General features: G+C 49.1%; 1 protein-coding gene across 1 annotated transcript; it reads right to left on the reverse strand.

Moving 5' to 3' along the window:
- Positions 1 to 1,322: 1,322 nt before the first annotated feature.
- Mrap (melanocortin 2 receptor accessory protein) lies at positions 1,323 to 18,454 on the reverse strand. The gene is made up of 3 exons (XM_076868518.2): positions 18,264 to 18,454; positions 4,444 to 4,543; positions 1,323 to 1,849 (listed from the first exon to the last, which is right to left on the reverse strand). The coding sequence occupies exons 1-3, from the start codon at positions 18,367 to 18,369 to the stop codon at positions 1,729 to 1,731; spliced, it is 327 nt and encodes a 108-aa protein (XP_076724633.1). The 5' UTR covers positions 18,370 to 18,454; the 3' UTR covers positions 1,323 to 1,728.
- Between the last annotated feature and the right edge of the window lie 2,046 nt (positions 18,455 to 20,500).

The following is a 20,500-nucleotide window of genomic DNA, read 5'->3' on the forward strand; positions in this document are numbered from 1 at the left end:
TAAGTTCCAACATGGGTGGGATTTGACTTCCCAGCTTTGCTGGGGCAAGCTCAGGCTCAGCTTACCTGGTGACCCCTGCCCACCTCTGACATGAGCCCTGGGAAGGTGGGGTTGCCGGGCAGCCCTGGGGCTACTGAGCACACCTGTGCTTTCCCAAACGCCCTCTGCCAACTAGGGATGTGGCTCCTTTCCCTGCGCTTTCTTCGAGGAGCTATCTCCCGGATCTTTCCTTCTGTGGCTAATTCGTGATAGAACAAGTGAAATAGATGTGTTAGGTGATGACAGGGACTTTAGTGCTGAGTTTCAGCTCAGTAAGTTGGGGACACATTTTTAGCAAGTGTCCCCCTTTTCCTCATCTCCACAACTCACCAGGCTATTCTTCCTTTCTGGATGTATTGCCCAAGTCTAGGAAGGCCATACCTGGCCCTCACCCTGTGGAACCAATTTCTAGTCACTAGGGTGGAGGAGAGTCTCCCCTTGTAGAGAATAGATTGTACAAGGTCTTCACCAAGACCTACAACTCAAAACACTGAACCATAAGTACAGCCAGTTCTCTGGATCTGCAGGTTCCTAGGCCACGAATTCAGCTAAGAATTGCATCTGTACTGATCATGGACAGACTTCCTGTCATTCTCTGAACAGCACCGTGGAACAGCTGTTTCCTAGCATTTGCACTGTTAGGTATCACAAGTATGGGAGGATATAAGTAAGTTATATGCAAATACATTTTACAGAAGCAACCTGAGCCTCTGTAGATTTTGACCTCCTTGAGGGGTTCTAGAACCAACCCCCAAGGATTTCAAAGGACAGCTGTATTTTAAATACTCCTGTGAAAGAAAAAATTATTTTAAAACTAAAACTCACCAACTCGTTACCTAAAAGTTCTGGGTGGCACAAGTGGGTTTTCAGGACCTTGTTGCATGATTCTGTCTCTTCTCCAGGCCAGTGATGCTGGGTACTAGAGGACTAGAAGCTTGTGGATCTCAGATCCATGGGCACAAGTGGCATCTTGAGTGGGACTCCACCTGTCAGCCTCAGCATGGCTGAGGCCCTCTGTGAACATGGAGTCTGCTTTGCTCCCCTTGGGCACAGGCACTGCCTCCCTGCAGGGGAGACCTCTTGGGCACTGTATTGAAAAGCGGAGGAGGAGAACATGACCTGGCCAGCTGGCTGGCAAAGGAGATGCCACCACATCTTAGTAGTGGAGGACACACGAGTACTCTGCAGGCCTCCCCAGTGTCCTAACAAAGGTGCAGATGGATCAAGTGCACGCAGGCAGTATTCACAGAGGGGCTGGCACAGTGGTAGGGGTCAGTAAGGACTTTTAATTCATGCATATTTTATTTTCCTACTCCTCTTAAAGCCAAAGTAAGAAGTGAGCAGATTAAGTATGGTAAATAAAATCAGCCATGTCTGTAATGACTTCTCTATGCCAGAGGAGCCATATGCAAGTCTTTGACAGATGCTCCTGATGTGCCTCCTGATAGAGTCGTTGACCTGATCACTTTCTGCTACATGTAAACAAGCTTTGAAAAGGCAACATGTGTGTCCAGGTTGGTTCAGCATTACCAGTTCACTCGACCATGATTGTGGCTGATTGAGAGGTTCTGTCTCCAGGCTCACTGTGCTTGATCCTGATGTCAGGGGGACACCCATCCAGGTCCTGTTCCCAGAGGAGATCTGTGGGAACCACGGGGGTGAGGCAGAAGGACTCTCATGCTGTAGCCATTACTCAGCCCCAGCTCTGCTTCCTGGTGTCTCTACTGCCCCGTGGGAGGCCCTCCTAAGGCAGGAGGGGAGGTGGAGGCTGTGATTCCATGGGCACATTTGGTGATGCTGGGGGCCGGTCCTGTGGACAGAGCAAATGGGAAACATCAAAGGAGCTGGCCGAAAGCATCTCTCACCTGTGCTGCCTTCCCATCACCCGTCATCGTGCCTGCCCAGGGCCATAGGGAAGGCCCATGGAGTAGGGGAGGGGTCACTGAATCCATTACAGATTTCTGAGAAGACAGGAAGTGCTTTGTCAGGAAGGAGGCCTCAGTCTCTCCCTCAAGGTTACTTCCTCTTGTTCTCATTTCCAGGGGCCTAGAGCAGATTCACCTTCCATTCAGCCACTGGTATGAATAAGCTCTGCTTAGATCCATACCCAAGCCAACTTGTATCTGAGATAAGAAGTCCATCCTCCCTGTATTCTGCCCAGAGGTGTAGGGGCAGTGGACGCGCTGCCTGGCATGTGCCCCAGCCACCACTTCCCACCTGGCTTGGGTTTCTTTCACAAAATGGGATAGTAGGTGCCCTACAGGTATCATCAGGGTGAAGTGAGAAATGTGGGGGCCGCTGACCAAGCTAGAGGTCAAGTTTCAATGTGCTATTAGGTTCACTTAGATGAAGAACACAGGACAGGAGCCCATGGAGGCAGAGGCCCTTCATTTCAGAAACCTCAGCATAAGACAGCCTTTCATTTCTTCCTCTCTCTCTCCCTTTATTCCTTTCTTCTACATGGAAAGAGTGACTCCTCGGGGAGCACCTCTCTTTCCTAACTCTTACTAAGGATCGTCTTTGCTGCCCTGGGTATTCCGTGTCTGTTACATGGTGCCGAGAGGGCTAAACAACATGAATTCGCCCCTGTAAAACTATAGCCCAAAGACTGTGCTGTCCACTGGCACTGGGCTCTGTAGAGGCCCCGGTGTGCTCCCCAGACCAGGGGACTTTCCACCAGGAGGATTACAGGCAATCCTTGCAAAGTGTCCTAGGCGTAGGGAGGGCTTGCTGCAAGACACCTCAGAGGAGCAGAAAAGAAAAGTGATTTCCTTAGTTTATCCCCAAGTGTCTCAGGGTAAAATATGCTTAAATGTAATATGAGTTCTAAATTTTGAAAGAAAAGAAGGAATTTCTTCACTGCTCAAAAGCTGGTCCCTTGGCTGGTGATGTACTTCAATTGGTAGAGTGCTTGCTCCACATGCACAAGGTCTTGGGTTCAATCCCCAGCACCACACACACACAAAACTAGTCCCTGCCTCCCAGCCAGAAATGACCTGGTGAGTGTAGACAGGGTGAATTAGCATCCGAGGGCAGGGTGGGAGGTAAAATGAGGGGCGGGAGAGAAACAGAGGCCCTTTTACAATGCATCAGTCCACAGGTTCCTCACAGGAGCTGACCAGGGACCCCATCAGGTGTAGGGGTTGGTTCTTTTAGGGGCACCAAGACTCCTCCTCTCTTCCTATCTCAGCAGCAGCTCTGCCTGTCTCTGCTGGCTAGCTCCTGAAGTTTTGAGTGGTCTTGCTCCTCAAGGACTACCCATATGGCTGTCATGGTCCACAGAGGTGCACAGCCCAGTCGTCCAACTGGACCACTCAGTGCCGCAGCCATCGTACCTAGTCCATCTCTTGGGTTCCTGATTCCAAATTTGAAACTGGGTATCAGGCCACGCAGCCACCGGCCAGCTTCTAGATGGGCTTTCTTTCCTTTTTTTAAAATTATTTATTTTTCAGTTTTCGGCGGACACAACATCTTTGTTTGTATGTGGTGCTGAGGATCGAACCCCCGGGCCGCATGTATTCCAGGCGAGCGCGCTACCGCTTGAGCCACATCCCCAGCCCCTCTAGATGGGCTTTCACTGGGTCCATTGCCCACCCTGATCCCATCAGCCTGCAGGCCAATTGACTAGCATGAGGCAAGATTCAGATGAGCTGGGTTCTAATTACTGCTTGAAGCTCCTAGATTTTGAGGCACTGAGGCACACATACGGGATTCAATAGGAGATAGTACTCAGAGTGCCTCATCTAAGGTTGCATTTTCCTGTTAATCTGGTTGGCAACACTTACGGGGAACATGGTATCATTTTGTTACCTTTTAAAACTGTATTGAGATATATTTTACATGTGGTAAAGTTCACCCACTTAAATGTGTAATTCACGGTTGTGCATCTGTGGCCATAATCTAATTTTAGAACAGTTTTATCATCCCCCACAAAGGAACCCATAAGCAGTCCCCCACTTCCCCTGCCTTCTCCAGCCCTAGACAACTACCAATTTGCTTTCTATCTCTATGGATTTTGCCTATTCTGGACATTTCACATAAATGGAGTCACACAATACGTCATCTTTTGTGTCTGCCTTCTTTTACTTAGATGTCTTTAAGGCATAGTCAAGTTGCTTAACCATGGGGACACATTTGGAGAAGTGGGTCATTAGGCAGTTTTATTGTCATGCAAACCTCAGAGAGTACTCAACACACACTAGACTGTCTACCAATAACCAGGAGATATACTCTCATGGATCCACCACCTTTCTTTATTGAAGAACATCTTGTTATGTAGTGCACAACTGTCCGTCATGTTGTGGTTGGACTCGGCCCTCTGTTCCTCTTCTGCTGCATCAATATTCTATGCCATTGCTCTTTAGCATCTGAGTTCCCAGAATGCCCTCCCCCCCTCCCACTTACCTCATCTGTGAGGACCCCGACCAGGACATGTAGAGCAGAATGAGGAAGAGGAGCACCACAAAGGCAGCCAGGCTCACCCAAAAGGCGATGACAATAGCATCTGCAAGAGGAACAGGATGTTCCTGAGGTCAGTTTGCCATCAACCATAACCAACAGTGAGGGGAAACAGGGAGTCAGTCCAGGTACCGCACTATGGCCCTGAGTGGAACTGTTCTAGTCTCACCTCTCAGCCACTGGCCTACGGAAGGTTTTCCAGGAAAGACCTTGGGAAAGAACAGTAAAGCAGGGAAGTAGGCATTTTTTTTTTCCAGGGCAACTAGCCACTGGGTAATTAGCTGATGGTTGAAGAAAAACAGTTAATACAACCCTGTGGCACCCTGTAGATCTGCTGCTTAGATACTGCTACTCAGAGGAGCCGTCCTCAAGGATTGGTTTTTCTTCTTCTCTCCCTGGGAAGGGAGAAGAAAGGGCTGTGGGCAGCTCCATGGCCTTGGTGACCAGCCTCATGGGGAGCGGTGTCAGAGGCCCCATGGGGCAGAGACCTAGAGGATGATGTGCCCTGGGCTGGGGTGTCCATGGGGGGCCAAGGCCTCGGTGCTCTGAGGTGGTCAGCTGAGGCCTTCTCTGGGCAACCTGCCCAGGTCAGGGACTAGGGAAGTAGTCTCCTTTTTCAGGTGGAAAGCTCACCTCTGGGCAGTGTGGGGAGAAGAAACCCTTCTGCAGCCACTGTGCCCCAGCAAAGGGAGACCCAGAAACAGGCCTAGCTCTTCTGGACCCGGCAGGACCTGGCGGGGCAGGTGGTGCCTTTCTCTGGAGCTCCAGGTCAAGAAGATGCTGTAAGTTGCTGGGGAACCGTTTGCTACCAGTAGGGGGGGGGGTTTTCTTTTCTCCTGGATGATTATTTAATGGGTGAACAAATGAATGGGAGAAAGAACAAGCAACCCAAGGAATGAATGGAGTGTTAGAAATTTGTGAGCCAAACAGACATGGAGGTGGAGCTCTAGGTGTGACAGATGGAATCACCATTCCTTGAAATGCATGGGGGACTGGTTTCAGACCCCCGTAGATACTGAAATCCTCGGATGCCCAAGTCCTTTATCTGAAGTAGCACAGTATTTGTATATAATCAACCCACGTCATGCTATCTGTCCACTTTGAATCATCTCCAGATTACTTACAATACCCAGTACAATTTTAATCCTATAATAGCATTTAGTAATTATATAATAAATAGATATTACCATATAATAAATTTATATCAAATTATATAGTAAATAATTATATTGTTCAGGTAATAAGCACAAGAGGAAAGTCTGCACATTTTTAATAGAGATGGGATTTTTTTCAAGCATTTTCAGTCTTGATTGGTTGAATCTATGCATGTAGAACTCTCCAATATGGGGGGCGGGTACCTGAGTACAGGGGGTCATCTCTGCCCTCCACAACTCAGAAGGTAGAGGGAGAAATGGAGGACTTGTAATTATGAGTGATCCTGGACCCTAACCATTAACGTTGAAAATGGTCTAATGGGTGCGTTCCTGTAATTCCAGCAGCTCAGGAGGCTGAGACAGGAGAATCGCGAGTTCAAAGCTAGCCGCAGCAATTCTGCAAGGCCCCAAGAAACTCAGCGAAACTCTTTCTCTAAATAAAATACAAAACAGGGCTGACTCCGTGGCTGAGCGCCCCTGGGTTCAATCCCTATTACCAAAAGAACAACAAAAACAAGAAAAAAAGGTCTCATGAAAAGCTGCCGCACTTACAATAGGAATCAGGAGCCTACTGGCTGGTGACATCAGCACTCGGGGTCTACACTCCAAGAAAGGACAGATGCCAAACACCGAGCTGGCTCTCATGTCTTTCCTATCTCTCCTTGAGCTGAGAAGCCCATGGTGGCACCCAAGAACATTAAGCTGCTTAGGGGACCCCTGGACTCCTGGAAAGTAGAAATGACACCACGTGCCCAGAGCTCGAGGGCTTGCCAGCTCACCGTGCATTATTCTCCATTCCCAGAGAGCTGCCATGTACTTCATAGCTTTCCAAGGACAAAAGTGCATGTTTTTTTCTGAAAATTTGGCTTGAGATTGTATTCAGTAAGGATATTTTAGATTTCTGCGGACACTAATGCTTTTTTCTCCTCCATCAAAACAATGCAGGATTTGAAGTCGTTCACCCCCAGATGAGTTCTGCCAGGACTCTTAGGAAACAGATTTCAACAGCCGAGCGCGCCCTTCTCTCAGGCTCACCCTCATCTGCCTCAGTTCTTGTCACTATCCCCACATACTGGGGGGAAATGAGGCTTCACCTTTCAAAGCACAGTGTGTTCAGACAAGTGAGATTTAAATTTTTGCCACACCGAAAGATGATCAGTAGCCACTCCTTATTTTCTGTACTAAATTTGTTTTCATCATGTTCTTTTGAAAAAAAAAGGCAACCAAAAAAATGCAAGCCCTTTTCTCCAAGGGCTGGGAGAGAACATTTTGTTCCAAGAGCAAAAACGATCATTTCCCAGTTTGGGGAGGGTTCTAACATCCACGGGGTGTTTTCACAAGGAGTCCCAGGCTGGCTTGATGGTGAAACTGGCCCATTTATGGAAAACTTCCTCTCTCTCCTCCCCTCCTGTCCTCGCCACCTCCCTGTCCCCTCTTGTTCGTCCCTCTCCGTTTCTCCTTCTCTCTACCCCCCCCATCCTCTTCTCCTTTCCTCCCTCCCCTCTCCCCCCTTTTCTTTTCCCTCCTTGGTCTCCTGGTAAACACTGGTGGAATGAGAAGCATTAGACATCAACAGTGGAGTGACAAGAAAAGGCTCTGGGTGACATGGCCTGGCTTCCATTTGCTTCGCCTTGAGGGATTTCTCCTCCGAACTTGGTCCTAACAAATGACCCCCATTAAGTTTCCTACTCGGTGGGCACTTCAGTTTTGTTGCGTGAAAACCACTCAATCTCCAGCTTTAGCTACTAACATTTGGGTCCTGGAGGCCTAGGAGATCCACTTCAAGATCTTTCTCTTGCTGGGGGAATGACGGTGTGACAAAAGCCCAACTTTGGAGGTGTGGAACTTTGAGTTCCAGTTCTGAGGGCCATTCCTTAGCTGGGTCGCCTCAGGCCATCTGAGATTTTCCCATCTCTGAATCTGTTCACTTGGAAGGCGGGGATGACAGTACCTATTCGATTAGGTGTTGGGAGGATTGAACAGAGTGATGTGTATGGTATAATGCACGTGGCGCAGTTTCTTGTTCAATGATGTGAAATGATTTATAAATAGAACTAAAATTATTGTTTCTGTTTGGAGGGTTTTGCTGCAAGTGATAGTACTGCTTCCTTCAAGCTCACTGAAGTGTAAGGTATGAGCCATAGTAATCATGGCCCAGACTGATGGCTGTTGGTCCTGCTGTCCGCTTCTGTGTGCCGCCATTGTGATGGACCCTGGCTTTCCAGTGGGCACATGGCTGCCTGGGGCGAGACTACATCTCACAGCCTCTTTTTCAACCAGACAGGACCATTGATAAGGTTATGGCCAAGGAGACGTGAGAGGAACCCTACTGGAGTCTTCCTCCAGAGACTGCTGGACTTCTGGTCCCTTGTGTCCTTTCTTCTTCCTCCGCGCCATTTTGCTACTTATCGTGGATGTGAGTAGGAGCTTGGCTTGGGACCTGGGGGATGTGCCTTGGATGGCAGAGTAATGAGCTGGGGAGAAGCTGGTTCCCAAAGATTCCATGGAGTTCATTCACCAACCCCGTCTGGCAGACTTTTACATAAAAGAGAAATCAACTTCTGTTTCATCAGCTGCTCTGCCAGCCATCATCAACGTCCTTTTCCAAGTCGGTCAAAAAACGGAGTTGGTAACGCCGGGACCGAAAAACCCAAGTGAAGGCTGACCTTCAAAATAGGCACCCTCCCTCTGTCACAGAGAGAGAAATTTCCTAAAATTCATTTATTGATCAAGAATTTACAGGACTCCTCTGTTAAGATTACTTTCAAGAGCTGGTTTGTAGATCACTGCACACACACCCACACCCACACACAAACACACAATTTGCTACATTATGAGATCTTATTGTATTTTGACTCCTAGAAACATCGATCAGCTTAATCACCCATTTCATTTATCTGATTTACTTTTGAGTATATCTGAACTATTTCCAGGAAGCAATCCATCCTCAAAAGATATAAAAAATTTACCACCATCGTTATTTCATGGAATGTGCTGTGGGTTCCATAAAAAGGGTTAAAAAAAGTTTTGAGCAATAACAGAATCATTCAGCAGCTGCACCTCCTCCTAGAGGGCACTTCAACACAAATTTATTCAGAGGTAAACATTCTGGTATCTCTTTAAGCCAGTATATCCTGCTGCCCTATGTATAGGACATCTATAAAAATCTTAAATTGATCAATAAATATACTACTTATGGTCCCTTTGAAATAAATATTATTATTTTAGAGTTTTCCATTCTTTTGAGGAAAGTAATAGATGAGTGATTATAGTGTTTGAAAATATATATTTTATTCTATGTGAAAAACATATAAAGGGCTGGGTGCAATGGTGCACACCTGTAATCCCAGAGACTTGGGAGGTTGAGGCAGGAGGATCACAAGTTCAAAGCCAGCCTCAGCAACGGTGGGTCACTAAGCAACTCAGTGAGACCCTGTCTCTAAATAAAATACAAAATTGGGCTGGGGCTGGGGCTCCGCGGCCGAGTACCACCAAGTTCAATCTCTGGTACCCCCCAAAATAAACACACACACACACACACACACACACACACATGCACACAGAGCACACACACACACATATATGTAAAGGATATATAAGCTTTAGATTGATTTCCAACCATTTCCATTTTAATGAACTTGCGTTAGTTTCACTGAAATATTTGCAGAACTGAAAACTTGGGTCTCTTTTTAAAAAATTTTTCCAGGGGCTGGGGATGTGGCTCAAGTGGTAGCGCGCTCGCCTGGCATGCGTGCAGCCCGGGTTCAATCCTCAGCACCACATACAAACAAAGATGTTGTGTCCGCCAAAAACTAAAAAAATAAATAAATATTTAAAAAATTCTCTCTCTCTCTTGCTGTCTTTAGAAAAAAAGGATTTCCAGGGGTAGAGAGTACCAGGGATTGAACTCAGGGGCACTCAACCACTGAGCCACATCCCCAGCCCTGTTTTGTATTTTATTTGGAGTCTCACTGAGTTGCTTAGCACCTCGCCGTTGCTGAAGCTGGCTTTGAACTCACAATCCTCTCCTCTGAGCCTCTTGGGATTACAGGTGGGCGCCATTGCGCCTGGCAAAAACTTGGGTCTTCTTGGGTTGAAAATCACTACTGTGTCATGCACAGGGGATGCACCATTGGCTGAAGAGATTGAGGCCATGGTAAAGTCGGGCCCCGAAACATTACTCTGAATGCGAGGAAGGTTGTAGGCAGTACTTGGTTCAGTCTGTTCATTGAATTCTTTGCACTCAGAAGAGACTCTTTGTGTTCAGAAGAGATTGATTATTGGTGTGTTTTTCTTCTGCTGCTCCCAGCTCTTGGAGTAGCAGATGAGCAGGCCACATTACTAAGCTGCCAGAGGCAGCCCATCAACAGGCCTCGACGTGAACTATGACACGTCCCTCCTAACCCATAATGAAAGAGAGGCACCATATGGACGGACCCAAGAGTAGAGAGCCCAGCAACACAGCCACACTCCTAAAGGGGAAGCCCAGCCATCACGCTGCTCTCTCTGAGGGAGCTTTAGAACGGGAGCTGGAGGCACATCTTGTTAGAAAAATCTGTTTTGTCACTATAAAACTGGAATATGGGATCGGTTTTCCTCGAAGCTTAGCCTCTGGAAGAGGCACAGGTAGTCAAACCTATAGTTCGTCAATTCAGGCAGGGTCTCAGTAAGCGAATCTGTGTGTTCCACCTTGTTAAGAGCTGGGGAGACCCTCTTTCTCTCCACAAAACAACCAGAAGCCATGTCGAAAACCACAAGGGCTGAAAGTGCCTGTGGACAGAATCACACCAGGTCTTGAGCGTTCCCTGGGAGAGGTCAGCCGTGGCCTTGGACCCAGCCCTGGTTGGCCCAAGCATGTTGTGTTCTTTATATGTCCCAACCCTGATGGGGTATGCTCCAGTGTATGGGCACGATCACAAGAACCTTAAAATCCTTCCTGCGTGTCTCATGAGTCCTGGGTATCTTCCCTCTATTCTGTTTCCCTCTCTGTCCAGTGCAGGAGTCAAACCCAGCCTGGTCTGCCACGTTTCAACCAGTTGACGCAGGTGACCGTTCATAAGAAGATCTGAGCCAGAGCTTTGCCTCTTGGTCCCCACCTTGAAGCCCTCCTGGGTCTGGGACTCCTTTCCCAGCTTCTTCCTGTCTTTGATGTGCAGAACGGGGGGGGGGGGGGGGGGGGGGGGGGGGGGGCCGGGCTTTCTGAGTCTGGGGAGGAGACCCAAGTGAGAGGAAGCTGAATGTATCAGCAGGAGAGTCGCCCCCTGCTGGGTGCACCTGACCCTGCCTCTGAAGCCACCACAGGAGACTGTGGAAGCCCGGCCCTTCCCGAGACTGCCTGGTTCAGCTTTCGTGACACAGGGACAGAGTACCACAGAGTATGGATGACAAAGATGCCCAGTCTTGTATTTTTAGTGAACCTACTGGGGTTTTCAAATACCGAGAACAGAAGTTCATAGGACATCTTCACTGATACCCAACGATGGTACGAGTTTTCCCTCCTCGGGACGAATGGTTTTAAAAACACCCCATATATCCCAACTTGGAGAACACCATGAAGCCATTTACAAAGCTTTTGTGCGAGGCTATTGAATGACCTGGGGACACATGACATTGGTAGGTTAAGCCATTTAAAACACGGTATTGTTAGGGCTTGAATATGGGTAGTGTCTCCCAAAGGCCCACCCATTAAAAAGTTGGTCCTCAGGGTGGTGCTCTTAGGAGGTGCTGTGGGCCTGTGGGAGGTGGGGCCCAGTGGGAGGTCCTTAGGTTATTGGGGGACATTCCCTCAAAGAGGACTGTGGGACTCTGACCCCTTCCTCTGTCTCTCTGTTTCCTGGCTCATGGTATGTAAGTGGTTGTCATACCAGGTGCTCCCTCACCAGAGGCCCAAAGCAACGGTGCCACCTGATGGTGGATGGAACCATCCAAAATCGTGAACCTAATAAATTTTTTCTCTTTATAAGTTAATTGCTTCAGGTATTTTGTTATAGTTACATGAAGATGACGGATGCCTAGGGCAAAAAAGAAAAAAAAAAGAGTACAAAACACATAGATAAGGAGATTCTATGTGAGACAAACCTTGGGGGGCTTCAGACCTCTTCAGAGAAGGTGTAGTTTGGCCACCGGATAGCAGAGATGTCGGTTGGCTTTGCCAGGCCTGAGCTAGTCTGGAGCTGAGGGACCAACCACAGACAACCTTCTAGAGTGACAGTGACGGGGGGAGCCTGGGTGTTCAGCGGGAGTCTGTGTGATGGTGCATGGCAGACCACAGGTGGCTATGCGGGGGCCACACAGGGCTGTGGTTTCCACGATGAGAGGGCCACACAGTGGTCATGGCCACACTGAGGCTGAAAGATGTCAGGGGTCCAAGGTCCAGCCAGGGGTTTCACCAGATGTATTCCTACCCACCCTGCTGGCTCCTGCCCCAGCCCTGCCCTCCGCACTGCCCCTCCCGATCCTGGGCCTGTGAAATAGCACGTTGTGCTTCCTTTAAGGAGAGGTGCTTAAAGGAATCCTGTCATTTGTCACAGGGGCATATTTTCTGTGTCAATTATCAATGTATCTCTCCCCAGGATTCAGAGCTGAGAAGCAGTAGGTCAATGGTTGACACAGACATTCATTGTGAAAGTTAAGACCACATAAAGGAGCTGCCTGCTACACACACGTTTCTATGTATCCAACAAAGATTTATTGCATGCTTTATATGTATCGGACCTTGCTCCAGATGTGGGCCGGGTTCCTATATTCTGGAGCATGGAGTCTGTTGAGAATTTACTACTCTCACTCCAAGAATCGTGCGGAGAGTCCTGGAGGCTGTGGAACCTCGGCTTTAAGTTCCACTCTGTACCTGGCTGCGCCTCTCTGGACCCTGGTTCCCCTATGTTCATTTCCAATTCAGAACACTGTAGCATACTTACGTAAGTTGGCCTCTGCTTCCTGTACAGTCAACTCCCAAGGGAAAGACTATTATCAACTTTAAATTTCCAGCCCCACTACGTCACCTGCCCAGGTGTTATCCACCATCAAACTTTCTACTTTCACCAGAGGAATATGTATAGCAAGCCAACTGGATCTTGTCCCTTCCCTGTCTACAGTGTAAGATGACACCTATGGCTGATGGGAAGTCCTTTGAGACTGGCCTGTGACATCCAGCCCCCATGTGGCCTATAGCTTTCAACTCTGTTATACAAAAAGAACTCACTTGTCATCCTCCTGGACACACCTACTTTGTCCATGGGAGTGTAACTGTTCTCAACCCTGGAAAAGCCGTTTAACTTAAATTCAGGCACATCCTTGTTAATCCCATGGGGCTCACTTTCTCTAGGAAGACAACTTTTGCCCTTGGGACCATCGATCCCCAGACCTCTAACTTTCCCTTGTGGGAATCCTTCTCTGTGCTCCACAGACAATCTTTACAAATCTCCAGTTGCAACACCATTAATGGTATCTCCCTCTTGACTGGAATGATGAAGATAAATACAGAGTAGCCTTTTTGATACCTCCATCAAATCAGTGACCTTTACAAAAAAGGCCTCCTCTAGAATAAAAAAAGACTGAAGGGACATAACAACCAGATGCTATCCATCCATGTAGATTGGTCAAAAATAGCTCATAAGCACATATGGGGAAAGTTGAATCTAGACTGATGTGTTAGTCAGCTTTCCATTACTGTGATAAAATACCTGAGATAATCAACTTAAAAAGAGAAAAGGTTTGTATTAGCTGACAATTTCAGACGTTTTAATATTTGGTTGCTTGGCTCTGTTGCTGTAGGCCTGTGGCAGCACAGTGCAGTGTGTCAGGAACACATGATGGAACAGCTGAGAAGCAAAGATAAAGACAGGAAAGGGCCAGGCTCCCAGTATCTCTTTCAAGAGGATGTCCCCAGTAACCTAACTTTCTTCCACTAGACCCCAATTCCTAACGATTCTACCACCTCCCACTAACGCCACAGACTGGAAACCAAGCCTTCAACACACGGGCCTTTGGGTGACATTCAAGATCCAAACTGTAACAGCTGAGTAGTAAGTGACACTAAGAAATAATCACTGAACTGCTGCAGGTGTACTAATATTATTTTCTTATTTCCTAATGAAGCATTTGGCAGAGGAATGTCATGATGATCTACGTGGAAATATGTAATCAAAAAGCAAGTGAGAGTAATAAAATTAAGCTAATGAAAAAAATCCAGGGCATGAATTTATTTTTCTCTTGCACCACCAGCTCCCAGTGCAATGTCTCGCAGATTTTTTTTGATGGTTGAATTAAACGTGAACAAAGGTAAAAAAGTAGGAAAAACTGCCATGTGTTTCTGATGTGGTGAGGAAGTGGGTTTCATTGGAGAGAATGGAAAACTAAAGTTATAAGTCCAAGTTTCAGAGGGAACGCCCCAAGTAAGAGGGGACTTAGGCTCACTGGGGAAGGCAGAGACGGGGAAAGGCCGAGGGCCACCAGCTGAGCCTACACAGTGACACCGAGGACCTGGGCCTGCCGTGCTCGAGGGCCACCAGCTGGGTGGTGGTGATTAGCTAGGTGCCCAGCGTCAGGACATTTTCTAACCTTCTCCAAGACGCAGGTTTGGGCAGCTGATCGTGTTTGGGCAGCTTGGAGAGAAAGAGGAGAATCAGGAGACAGTTTCCAGGTGCCCAGGTGCCCAGGAGGAGGAACCGGCTGTGGTGCGACCCGGGCAGCCCAGCGAACGTTCGAGGGCCAGTGGGCTGGTGTGGTCTGTTTGCGCTTCTACACCAACATGCACAAGCTGGGGGCTGCATGGCTTGGACGTGAGCTGTCCCCCAAAAGCTCATGTGTGAGACAGGGCAAGAAGGTTTGGAGTGAAGGGATCGGGTTGTGAGAGCCTTGACCCTCAGGGATCCAGTGAGCGGCAACTGAAGGTGGGCAGGGTGTGGCTGGGGGAGGAGGGTGTTGGGGAGAGTGTGCCTTTGGTGGAAGGGGGAACTCCTGACTCTTCATCCCTTTAAGCAGACACAATCCCGCTCACGATGTCCCCTCCCTCATGACCTAGTCACCTTCCAAAGGCCCTGCCTCCTGACACCATCACACCCCGTTGGGGATCTGGGGAGGACCCAAGCCTTTGGGTCCCAACAACGGAGGAGAGAAGATGGAGATGGAAATGAAGACGAGAGCCACAGGCCGGGGTGGGGACAGGGACACAGCCTGTGAGAGTCGCGGGTTGACGTTTTCTGAGACATTTCCAGAAGGCGATGACGGTGCCCAGCCTGACCACAGGGACCCAGAGAAGGAGAGCTGGGGAGGGGGCAGGCGTTTGGCAACCAGGGTGGAGGGACTGGCTGGTGGCCAGAGGCCAAAGGGCTCGGGTCCTGTACATTTGGACGAGGCTGAGGAGGAAAGGCGCTGGGGGAGGAGGCTCCAGCCCCTGCTAAGCAGGTGAACTGTGGGAGCAGGACAGCGGTAAGACGGCCCGAGGGGTCCACGCGGGCTCCCCTGCCAGTTCTTCATCACTCTGGTGGCCAAGTCTCTGTGGCCACTGTTCCTGTGGTTGGGGGATTCCCCGCTGAGGACCAGCCAGCCTGCTTTACGGCACCCTGCTGTGGGGGCGTGTCTGGTGTCCACAGACCACTGAGCGCAAGGTGACCTTTGTGGCGGTGACTGCTGCAAGTGGTTCATTTTCAGAATGTCTTTCCTTTTGACACAGGCCTCTACAAACCGGAAACATGGCCTGCCGCGAGGGCGGCCCTTGTTACCGTGAATCAGGCCAGGTGAGAAAAGCCAGTCACAAAGGACAGTAGCCTATGTTCCCACTATAAGGGCCTGTCTCCGTCAGTGTGGGCTGCTAGGACTAAAACGCCTCCGTCTGGGTGGCTTAAATGATAGAAATCCACTTCTCATAGTTCCAGAAGGTGGGAGTCCAAGGTCAGTGTGAACGGTGCCTGGTAAGGACTCTTCTGGTTACGTTCCCCCCGTATGTGGGGGCAGGGGGGGAGAAGGAGAGAGAGAGAGAGAGAGATCCCCCGTCTTTTACAAGGACACTAGTCCCCTCTTGAGAGCTCCACTTCATGACCTAACCACTCCCAAGGACACTGACTCCGAATCCCACTGCACTGGGGAGTGGGGCGTCAGTGTGAGTCAGAGACGCACAAACAGTAATTACCACAGCTCCCTGGCATGGTCAAATCCACAGGGACAAAAGAGGGTGGCAGTGGTCAGGGACAGGGGAGGCAGGGGGTGGGAAGTTATTGTTTAACAGGTACCAAGTTTCAATTTGGGAAAGGATGGCTTTCTGGAGATGGTCATGGTGTGCGCCAATGTGAGCGTACCTGCTGCTGCTGAGCTGGACTCCTGAGCGGTTGGATGATAAGTCTTGTATTAATGTGCAATCCCTGGGTCAAGAAGAGGGTCTCAGTCCCAGAGGCTCGGGAGGCTGAGGCAGGAGGATTGTGAGTTCAAAGCCAGCCTCAGCAAAAGCGAGGCCCTAAGCAACTCAGTGAGACGCTGTCTCTAAATAAAATACAAAATAGGGCTGGGGATGTGGCTCAGTGGTTGAATGCCCCTGAGTTCAATCCCTGAACACCCCCCACCCAAAGAAAAAATGGTTTCTGTCAAAATGGACTGCATCAAAATACTTGAAACTCTTTCAAACCACCCAGAGCATAAAGCTGTCGTCACTAGCAGACAGCACAGCTTTCTACAGACTCAAGGTCCTGTCCTCCCCAGCTGAGGGCAAGGACGGCCCCTGCCCATGCACGGGGCCCCTGCCTGATGCAGTCACAGACAGGCTCTGGGAGGAGAGGGCTGATGCGGGAAAGTTCTGGGCTTTCCCTCGGGAGCGTCTGGAAGGAAGCTATTAGACACAGTGTGTAGAGCGGGAGTGTGTGAGCGAGCGAGTGTGTGAGCGAGCGAGTGTGTGTGCACACATGTTCACGTGGGGACATGGGCACAGTCATGCCCTGGTTGGCATGGAAATGTTAACATTGTGTTTTTTCCCCCTCAATGTTGGGGTGAAGTGTTTTATTGTATGAATCTTTTACCAAGAGCCCTATTAACCTTGAAAAATACATCTCAAAAAATTGAATAATACCAATATTTCAGACATAGACAACATACAGAAGAAAATGACAACATCTATGTATCCCTTAAACATGTTGCCACATTTGATCCAGATGCTTTAAAAAAAAACAAAAAACCCAGAATTAAAACGTTACAGAGAGAGTTGGAAGCCTGCCCTATGCCATTGTCTCCCCACCGCAAGGGAATTAAGGTTGTCTCAGAATTTCAACACTTCTTCCCTTGACAGATGGAATCTGGCCAGCCTTAGTCATGTTCCCGCCCAAGGCCACGCAGCTGGCCAGGGGCTAAGGTGCAGATCCCAGCTAACTGGCCTGGAGACCAGGTGACCCCCTTCTGGGGACTTCCGTCCTCTGGCCTGGGCCCCAGGAAAAAATGCAGCAATGACCTACTCAGGGTTTAAGCATTCTTTTTGGGGGGGGTATTTGTGTCTAACCCATCATTTCTTTTTCTAGAAAAAAAAATAGAAATTAAGTTCAGATTAGACACCAAGACTGAGGCGCCGGAGACCTACGCAGGAGTCAAGATTCCTAGAGGAGCAAGTCTCCGTGGGTTCAAAGCTCTCCTCCATCCTAGGGGTCTGCCTCTGTGATCCTCTGGTCAAGTTGGAACTGATCTAAGAAACTGAGACTTCTGAAGAAAACTGCTTTGTATTTTAAGAAAGATTTCTTTGGAGTCGAATTTGTTTGGCTTTCCTATAAGCTTGGTGACTGAATTTACTTCTTGAGACAGACACCACGGGATTGTACTGTGGGAAACAGCCAAGGAACCCGAGATTTCTGACTGGATAGGCACGGGGCAGGTTTCCTTCTGTGGACTCCCTGTTCCTGGGTTTTGTTTCTTATTCTCATTTCCTTGGCTGACTTTGCTATCTTGATTGAGTAGCTGGACAGATCAGATTGTCCACAAAGTGCCAAGTTACCCAGGAGAAAAGCAAAGAATGTGAACTCACGTTTATCCTCCCTGAGACCATGAAGATTATATACCAGTTTGCATTTCCCCAGGAATTACATCATATATCTTAGAGAGAAGACCTCTCCCAAATCTAAATAGAGACAATGGAAAAAGCAAACTGCAATTTGAAGAAACCCCAGTCAAATGAAACTTGATCAAGGAATCTGTCTTAAACGAATATTGTGGCTGTGTGCGGTGGCGCATACCTGCAAACTCAGCAGCTCGGGAGGCTGAGGGGAGGCAGGAGGACTGAGAGTTCAAAGCCAGCCTCAGCAAAAGTGAGGCGCTAAGCAACTTAGTGAGACCCTGTCTCTAAATAAAATAGAAGATAAGGCTGGGGATGTGGCTCAGTGGTCCAGGGCCCCTGAGTTCAATCCCTGGTACAATCCCTTGCCCCACACAAAAAGAATACTCTTAATTTTGCGGCAGATTAACACACAAACTTGTTACAGAAGATTACAAACACAATCTGACTCCCATTCATTGTGTCTATGTGTGCACTGGTCCCACTGCTGCTTACCCTGACATCTTCTAGAATAAATAAGAAGAAAAAAGGCAGGAGTTCCCAGTGGACCCCCAGCCTCTGCCTGGCCTCCTTTCCCAGTTTCGACTCACGTTTGTTGGCTTTCAGCTTCTTCTCGTCTACAGGAATGAGGTCCAGGTAGTCCAGGTAGTATTCATAGCTGTAGTACGGGGAGGATGTGTTTGTCCCGTTGGCCATGATTGTGGCACTGGTGAGGCAGCGTCCGGCCAGTGGCTCACATCCAGAATGGGGCTCTGGGCCTCTGGAAGGAGATTGCTTAACTGATTTCTGTAGGAATCATCCAAGTGTGTCTGTGGGTCTCCAGGCACAAGGCCTGCCCACTTATCGGAGCCGCTGTGCTGGATGAAAGGTCAGGGGGGTGTGCCTGACATGTTCAGCCTACAAGCAGGGCCTCCCATCCTGCCCCCACTTGATACAGCTCCAAAGCAAGCAGAGCAGAACAGCCAGAGATCAGATTTCCAGTGCAGCTCTAGACGGCCCCACAGCAGAAGCAGGGGAGCTGGGCAGAAGACAGACGCCGGGGCCTCTCGAAAGAGAAGATGCCCAAGGGGCTGGAGAGGACAATCACCTTTTGCCTTCAGTAATTGAAAAGTTAATAAAGCCATTAGCGGAAGCCTGACGGTGCCCTTGGCGTGCATGGAGAGCTCTTGGTGCTATTAAGCAATCAGCAAGTCCCTGGCTTGGATTCAGTGTCTGAGAGCAGGAGTTGAGAGATGCCAGCCCTGAACTGTTCCTTGCACACGTATAACCAATCCCTTAAAACCAAAATAGCAGAGTGCAGCTCTCTGCTTTTCCTAAACCCCCAGGAACCAGCCAGCCGGCTGCATTTGTCCCAAGTGAAGAGGCTGTTTATAGGGACAAAAACCGCCCAGGATCCAGCTCTTGGCCAACACACTGGGATGAGTTCTGAGTTTCTGGAGAGCCGCCCTCTAAAGTGATTCCTTCGCTGGTCGAAGACCCTTAGACGGTACTAAGGGGAACACTCTGAGTGTTGGAATGAGAAGGCCGAAATGTGAGAGTGTCGGGAGCCATTCTCACACGTGACTGGGCGACTCCCGGTCAGGGTCTGAGGCGCTCTGGCTGTGTCGGAGCTTTCCCGGCCCTCTCCTGTTGAGAGAACCTGTCCGTGTGGGGGTGTAACTGACCACTGACCCCGGAGGCCCAATCACTGACCCTGACCTTGGAGTGCGGCCCCCCTTCAACCTTCATTGGATGGAATTTTCCCCTGCATTTCTTGCTCCCCAATAAAAGGCTAGTGCTCGCTCTCTCTCCTGCTAGCCCTGAGTAATCCTTGCTGCCCTGCCGGGCGGTTAGAGGAGACAACCAGAGAGGGGAGCCGTCGTGGACCTGGTCATAGAAAAAGGTAACTGAGTCTGTGTGTTTATTTCGATCTCGCTAGCTAACTTTTATGCCAAGAACCTCATTAATGAAACCATTGCGCTCTGAGTGTTGGAATGAGAAGGCCGAAATGTGAGAGGAGCCCCAGAACTTTGCTTTTGGGAATTAGGACGTCGGAGTGCAGTTTTATGGGATCTTTCCTGTGATCTCCCCGCTTGCCGGGGTTATGGATTCAGGTCTACACCGCCAGAGTTAAGCTGGGCATTGAGAGTGTGGACCGTCCACCCAGTTAACCGCAGCTCTGCTGGTCCCCTCAGCTGACGGGGAGGGGAGGGGTGAGCTCTTGGCTTCCCAGAGCCAACAGGGGAAAAATCCCTTGAAAAAGTCAAAGAAAACTCCCGTTTCCTCTGCTCTGCGCACTTCTGATGTCTGGGTTGGTTTTCTGGGGTGAGTTCCTTTCACGCCAAGTAATTCCCAAGTTTCAGTTCAGTTCAGTTTTGACGCAGGTTGATAGATGCACCTGACTTACAAGCCCAGAGATGTCAGAGACACCCCCCCCCTCCAGGGTAGAGGCCCAGTCCCATGAAACACCAGTCAAGGTCCCAGATAGTCACTGTTGTTCTGAACCCCCCAGATGCACATCAGCAATCCCCACAGCCCCCTCCTCCGCTGTGATTCTGTCATCACGCCTTGTCTGGCTCAGGAAACTTTGGAAAACGGGTTACTTACAAGATTACCTGTGTATCATAAAAGAATACTAGATACTAAGGAACAGCTAAAGGGGAAGAGATTTTCCGTTGTTCTTTCTCCCTGTCTTCCACCTTACCAGAAAGTCACTGTGAAAGAATCAGTCCACTGGGGGTGCTTCTGTTCCCTCCAACCCCACCCTGTGGATAAAGCCAGGGCTGCTCAGCTCATCAGAACTCTTGCTGTATCGAAAGAGTGTTGCCTAATTCGAGAGCAACAAATA

This window comes from Callospermophilus lateralis, chromosome 10 (assembly GCF_048772815.1).
Source record: "Callospermophilus lateralis isolate mCalLat2 chromosome 10, mCalLat2.hap1, whole genome shotgun sequence".
NCBI classification, from domain to species: Eukaryota; Metazoa; Chordata; class Mammalia; order Rodentia; family Sciuridae; genus Callospermophilus; species Callospermophilus lateralis.

Excerpts from the sequence above, each read along its gene's own strand:
- Mrap (XM_076868518.2), bottom strand. The coding sequence starts at position 18,369 with ATGGCCAACGGGACAAACACATCCTCCCCGTACTACAGCTATGAATAC. Across the intron at positions 4,544-18,263 it reads GAAGCTGAAAGCCAACAAAC|ATGCTATTGTCATCGCCTTT; the intron begins GTGAGTCGAAAC and ends TTCCTCTTGCAG. Across the intron at positions 1,850-4,443 it reads TCGGGGTCCTCACAGATGAG|GACCGGCCCCCAGCATCACC; the intron begins GTAAGTGGGAGG and ends CTCTGTCCACAG.